Here is a 7,299-nt window from a genome sequence, read left to right as displayed (position 1 = left end):
TCGTCCATCTCATTGGGAAGCAACCTTGTTTTTCAAACATCATCTCAATTGTATTAAAATATCCTTTAAAAACCCACTAAGCATTAGGAAAATTGAAAGAAAGCCAATGTCATATATGGTTCATTTAAATTGCTTCATTCAAGATTTAAAGAATTACAAATGCTTTATTATTGGGATAAAAAAGGAGCCATAAAGCCCTAGTTGATGGGTCATAGCCATGTGTAACATAGTGGGGTTGCCATTTGGCAAACACATATGTCACCACATCACTATGCTCTTTTATGTCATGATTGGTGATGAAAGAAGCTATTCAACCAAATAACATAACTAATGGCAAAAAGCAAAAAAAGGCATCTTGACCTCCTAAAGACAAAGAATGTCCAAAACAAATTTTTGTCAAAACACTCACATAGTGAACTTACAATATGAGCTAATTAGATCATTGACAATGAATAACAATTCATGAAAAAAAAAGAGGTAATCAACATTTCAATTTTAATGCTCCCAATGGCTCCTGCTCCAATAGCTCCCACTCCTCCAACGACAAATTTTTTGAACCAATTTTTGGCTACTTCAACTCCTATCGTCCTTGCCTTGCCTGCGCTTGTGGGTTCTAGTTCAAGGTTTATTGCGCTTGTCGATTGTACTATTGTGGAGTCTATCTCAGCTTCTCACAAAGGTTTTTTGTTAAGGCCTGGGTCTGCTCTGACCACAGTTGTGCCTTCCTTGCCTTGTCCTTGCTCTATTGTTGTTGTCTCTCTCATTGGATCTGCCCCTATCACCTCTTCTACTGTGGTGCTCAGGTTTCATGTCCATTTGGTGGGTAAGGAGCCCCTTGTTGCTCCTATGTTGTGGGCCTTGGAGTCCCTCCTCCAAGGCCTTTTTCTACTATTGGTGGATGAATCTTTACTTATGTTGCCAAATCTACTACTAGCCTTCCCTCCAAAGGGCAATCTCGTCCTCTTGACTGTACTAAGGCCTCTTTTGTTGTGGTTTGTGGCCAAATTATGGTGAAAAATGTACCAACATTGCAGGTTGGTGTGTAGATTTGCTAGTCTTTGGCCTTCTCTTCCAAATCTTCATTGATGGGTGATGGATTCTTGGAACCCTTAGTTATTGGTAACATTGAGCTTTTCCCTTGTGCTAAGGACTTTTTTATTGCTTCTTTTCTTTTTGTTGTTGACTATGATTTGGTTTTGAGAAAGAGGTGAACTTGGGGTGTTCAGTCTCTCTTGGCCAAACCATAGACAACCTCCTTTAACCCTCTTATTGAACCACTCAATGTGCGTCCAGTCTAGATTCGTCTCCCCAATCATCCCCTTCATTTTTGAGAGAGTTCTTGTTTTGAAGCCATTGGAAAATTTATCACATACCACTTTCTCCATGGGTCTTTCTACATTTTCTCACATTCTAATCGATATTGACATTTGCATACATCTTCATAAGGATGTGGTTCTCATGGTTGGGGATAGGCCATGGACTCAAGATTATAAGGGCCTCCCCTTTCGATGTCATTGTTGCTTCTCTATTGGTCACTTGGGCACAAACTATTAGTGTGGCCTCCTCAAGTCCCGTGGATCCTCCACCACCTCTTACTATTGATGTGACCCCATCTAAACCCATGAACCCTTCTTCATTTGTTGCTCATATTCTATTTCAACCATCGGTATAGGTTTTGTTGACTAGTGAACTTTCTGCTCCTGATGCTGAGGGGATTCCCCCTCTTGTTCCCCCTTGTGTTGGTGTTCCAAATGATATTGTTGCATGGATTCTTGCCCCTCTCTCCAAACTCTTCCTCAAATTGTGGGTGATTTTCCTACCCACTTTTGATGTCGGTGACTAGCTATTTTACTAGTGTGTCGTAAGTGGTTTGTTTTGGCCTTTATTGTAAGTGACCTTTTTAACCTTTCTTTGTATAGGATCAGCACTCTTATTTTACTACTATTTAATATAAAAACAATTCATTAAAAACATGAATCTAATAATATATCCTTGAAGTCCAACCATTCCACTACAAAACAATTATTATGCAAAAAGCTACTTTATTTTTTTTGGAAAGAATTATGAGAACTCCATGTTACTTTTCATGAATCCCCTCATCTTTTAGCAAGTGAGGAGAGTCGCAGTGCCTATTATGTTCAAATGAAGAAGAGGATTGAATAATAGACATGTCAATCATATAAGGATAGAACACTCACAGGTTGTGGCATCCAACAATTACAGATGATAATAGTGTTGCCATCTAGCTTGAGATCTTCTATTGTTTAAAACCCTATTGCATCATTGGGACCATGTTTTTAATTGTCGATGTTAGTCTATCGTGCTTCATTCTTTGGCGAAAGCATATCATGTCTTGGTTTGGAGATTGGTTTGACATTGTTGTTGGCCAACAGATGACCTCTAATTTTATGTTTTAAGGACCTGCACCAAAAACAAATGTTTGGCTAGTTGATATACAAAAGCTTTTGAATGTGGCACATGTTGAAAGGAATTATGCAACAATTCATAATTAATCCGACAAGCAGAATAATAATACAAGGTTACCAATTTAACTAAACTTCAATAAAATTTTGACAAATAAGCAGAACTATGAAAGGAACATAAATAACAAAGAAAAGGAGAACAAGATAAATGAAACAACTACAAAGTGAAACAGATGCACCCTCCTTATTCAAGCTTCACTTCAAAAGTGGAAATAGATGATTTATAGTAATATGGGACTCATCACATACTCTTTGCGAGAGACGTCTAACTGTGCTACAAATGTAGTGTACATACCTTACACCTTCAAGGATTTGAACTTGCGACTTCTTTTCAAGAGTACAAATTCCCCAACACTAAACAAAAAAACACTAACACCCAACAAAAGAAACAGCATGGATGTCATCAACAGATCGGGAACTGAAGACCAGACTTAGTTGGGTTGGACTAGCGGACAGTTTGGTCCCAACACTAGGACCAACAAATGCTTGCATAGTCAACTTCAACTGTATTCTGTTACCTTCCTCCGTAGTTTTCTATTTTATATGATGGTCTCCTAATTTTAAAAAGCTGCTTCTTGTTGATGCATTTGTTACGTGGCTAAAACATTTTGCAACGCTAATTATTTATAGCCCTGAAAAAGTTTTCAAAAAATTGCTTGACAACGTGCAAGGAACAAGAAGATTTTTCATTTAGCAATCGGAAAGATGCACGAGGACAAAAAACAATCGGAAAGATGCACGAGGACAAAAAACAATCGGAAAGATGCACGAGGACAAAAAGCTGCTTCTTGTTGATGTAAAAATGAATAACTCCCTCTCAAATCTGAAAATAATCTTGCAGAGAAATGAAAGACGACTTCGCCACGTTATTTTCTCATATTCTGTTTGAAAGAACCATGCATTACTTTGATATTCGGCACTAAAATGTTAGTTAAGTCACCTATGTAGAGTTGAGGCCAGTAAATCAGGTAGACTTAAAACTCAAAGTTCGTATCTTTCATTTAGCAGTTAACCTCTTTTTAAGAATTCGATTTCTAAGGTGAGTGAACCATGCAACACCAACATTACCATTTTAACCAAAATATCAAAGTAAATTTATTTATTTTTAAAGTAAATCAAAAAACCATCTTATAAATTATTGCACCCCATTTTGAAATTAATAATTCATTATTCATCTAGTTATATCTTATAATTATAAAATTGAAAACAACTTTTTTAACCAATTGGGTGTGGAAAAGCATATCATTAAAAAGAAACCTTTTAAATGAAAAAAAATCTTAATGAGGGATTTACTAGGTGATCTAGAACTCAACAACTTCACAGCCCTCCTATTGATCCTAAATAGCCATTAAAACACCCCCTATACCCATATTCACTCTAGTTCAAACATCTAGTCCACACCAGAATGATCATTTTTGTGGTCATTTACTAGCCAAACTTATGCCCCGAACATTTGTGAACATTACTATAGTTTGAAAAGATAGGTCACTTTTCATTTACAAATTCCACACGCGTTAGTAAACGACGTCAACAGCTCCTATTCAAAGTTTCCGCCAAAGGACATCTTACATTTATTTAGCTCTTTTAAACATGAACCCACCTACCTGTATTTCTGGGAACAATTTGGATATTTCAAAGCCCTTTTTGCAATCAAAATCACATTCTTTCTCTATTTACTCAATCTTGCAATACATTATTTTAATGGTTTGATACAAGCTCATGCAAATCCAGGAAAGCATTGTACTCAATCTCTTCTGCATGCGTCTCATTAAGAAAAGAAAGCATTTCAATAAATCTAAATATACAAGGTAAATTTCTTAGGTGAAAAATGGTCTTTTTACATTTTGCCAGGCAGCCTTATATGACTTGGCAAAATATGAAGCAAGATTGCCTGCAAAACAGGGCCCATTCTAGCAAATTATTTACTATTAAAATATGCAGCTTGAATTCTTTTTTTTCCCGTGATTCTAATAAGCACATTAAAAGCTTAAGTATTGGAAAGGAATGATCCAGTACAGTACGCTGATTAAAATCTTAAATTATCCTGATTCCATTGGATGAGGAAGATACATTTGTCCCTTCCAATCAAAGGGTAAGGATCAATGCTTGAGAACAATTCCAATGTACATCTATTTTATAAGCTTTGCCTGCTGCATAATTAACTTACACTATTCTCTGCCATTTTTTTTAAAACAATGCCCAGAGAATATATAGACCTCTGAAACATTAAAAACCTACAAAATTTATACAGAGGCCTATAAAGCTAGTTTTGTTCATAAAAACTTCAGTGTCCACTAATCTAATCACTGTCTGCTCCATTATTAGCTGCACCACCTCGGTAATCAGCCATTGCTTCTTTGTATCTTTTCTGATCAGCCTTGGCCTTTGATTCATAAGGTTCCTTCTCCTCCGCTGTAAAACCATAGAAAATACCATCAGCAAAAAGTACCATCATAAGAATAATAAAGGCGAGCTGGTGATTTTAAAGAAGAGGTCCCTAAACCTGAACTTAATCAAACACATCAAACTGCTATACGCACCTGACATCTTTTTCCATCGATCTCCAAGAGCCCTTCCAATATCAGTGAATGCCATTCCAGGGTTGCTCTTTCTGACATTCTGCAAATATTATATAAATATATCAGGTTGTTAGAGGATGCAACTGACACTCATAACTAAATGTAGAAATCTACTATCTAATTGATTTTCCAAATCAATTTTAATCTTCAATCTTGATACTTTAGCTTGTCTATTTGAGTGACTTAGGCGAACAGTAAAAGCTTGATGCAGAATTCAATATTAATATGCACCTCCCATGGAAAGAAGTCAACACTAACAAGTATATGTTCAATTATGACTAGGCTCTGAAGACGTCAAGATTTTCGGTTAAGTAGATGCCAATCAAATATTTTGCCCATCTACGATATGATTAAAAAAAAACATGCTGCAAAAAGAGTGAATTGAAAACCTCCCTGCACATAATGTTTTACATAAAACACCCATACAAAAGCACAAACATAGAAAACAGCTAAATTTCTGTTCAGATCAATGTTGAGAGAGTTAAACAGGAAACACCATTATAGGAATGTGGACCGTGTACCTATCCCCATGCCCCAATTTCTGGTGACTACATTTATATAATATAGCCGTCTATTTATTCATTTACATGCATACTCTAATTTGATAGGCCTTCCCATCCCCATACCGGTATTGGTACGCATTTCCTGTTAACTATGAGTTAAACCCAAGAAAATAAGGGGAATGCAAGCCTATAACAGAAGGCAAAAATAATCATCAAAATCAATGATCTTAACAAACATGACACTCTGAATTGGACGATATCACAAGCAATCCATCAGTAAATTGTCCTGTATCCCCTTGTTTCTCCAATAAATTTAGGCAGAACTGTTTTGTAATGAAATAAATTGTTAAATTGCACAAGGGAGAACATAATACGAAATATGATAAAAATACTTGATAATAATATGCCAGTTTGAAGGGGCAACCTCCTAATCCACTTCAAAGGGGATACCTCCAATAGCCTCCAATAAGAACACAATACTCTACATGATGATAATAACTAGCCTATACCCTCTTATATATACCAAAATTATGCCTTTGATACCACCCAACCCAACTTAGATACTTAGGTTTAACCCCTAGGATGACCTAAATACCTATATAAGATTGTAATAATGATTATGTAACTTATTTAAGAATTAAGATAGCCACAAGCCAACTACTCATAATGTAATGACCCATTCTGTTCTCGATTATGAAATAGAGACAATTAATTGGAAAGATCAATTGCAAGAGACTTCTTTCCTTCAAGTTTCCATTACTTCTATCAATTATGATATTTGATAACACTTAGGATGTTTGAGTATACAATTGATATATATGGTGATATTGATCAAAGAATAATAAATATATTGAATCTAGATCAATGCTATATCTGATATAAACTTATGGCAATTATGCAAGGATGATCTGGATGTTAGCCTTCTCTGATTTGACAATGGAAGTATGATATTTGTCCTCTAATCGCCTATAGCGATGAATTGCTATTTCTGATTACAATTTTTAAGTATAATGCAATGTAGATACGATGATGGTATTGCTTGGAGCAACATGTTGCTGTTTTCGGATTTGAAAATAAATACTTGCAACTTCTGATACAGATGCTATTTCTAAATATCCTTTTTGTTCATGCAATCGTGGTGTCCACCGCTCCTTACTTTGGCTGCTATGTCTGATGAATTGGTAATGCAAGCAGATTGATGATCACTATATCACATGATGGTGATATGTTGCCTTTTCTGATGGTAACTTATATACATGCAACCTGAATGGGGCTGTCTCAGATGTATATTTGCTTAGTACGTGCACCTGATATTGGGCCTTCGGCCTTGCTCACACGAGCTCTTCCAAACTGGAAATAAAGAATAGATATACAAACATTCGACGACTTGCAAAAGGATTTCAGACTTGGTTTTATATTCCTTCATGCCTCCTCCAAAAGGAGTGGAGACTCTTCTTTCAAGAGGTCAGGTCTCTTCATCGTGCCTCTCCTTCTTAATGTGGCTTAGTTAGTATAAACTGATTGGTTTATAATGGACTTTGCTTTGCACCTCGATCTCCTTGGAATTCAATTAATTAAGAGATAGAACAGATATTATGTTATGAAAATGATTAGCTTTCTTACAGTTAACGGTGAATGACTTAGATGATTTCTGGAAGCTCGTCAAGGGATATTATAGTCTCCCCTCCTTAAAATTGCTTCTCCTCAAGCAATTCAATACTTGGATGTTCAAGG

At 36.0% G+C, this 7,299-nt stretch overlaps 1 protein-coding gene across 1 annotated transcript in view; it reads right to left on the bottom strand.

The window, feature by feature from the left end:
- Positions 1–4,401: 4,401 nt before the first annotated feature.
- LOC131030246 (FACT complex subunit SSRP1) overlaps positions 4,402–7,299 on the bottom strand; it is a 36,491-nt gene continuing 33,593 nt past the window's right edge. Inside the window, exons 15-16 of the mRNA XM_057960972.2 lie at positions 5,024–5,102; positions 4,402–4,895 (exon numbers count right to left, since the gene is read on the bottom strand). Coding sequence (XP_057816955.1) covers positions 4,783–4,895; positions 5,024–5,102 — 192 coding nt within the window. The 3' untranslated portion in view covers positions 4,402–4,782. The remainder of the gene's footprint in view (positions 4,896–5,023; positions 5,103–7,299) is intronic.

This window comes from Cryptomeria japonica, chromosome 6 (assembly GCF_030272615.1).
Source record: "Cryptomeria japonica chromosome 6, Sugi_1.0, whole genome shotgun sequence".
Classification (NCBI taxonomy): domain Eukaryota; kingdom Viridiplantae; phylum Streptophyta; class Pinopsida; order Cupressales; family Cupressaceae; genus Cryptomeria; species Cryptomeria japonica.
This window is presented reverse-complemented; position numbering and strand designations above follow the sequence as displayed.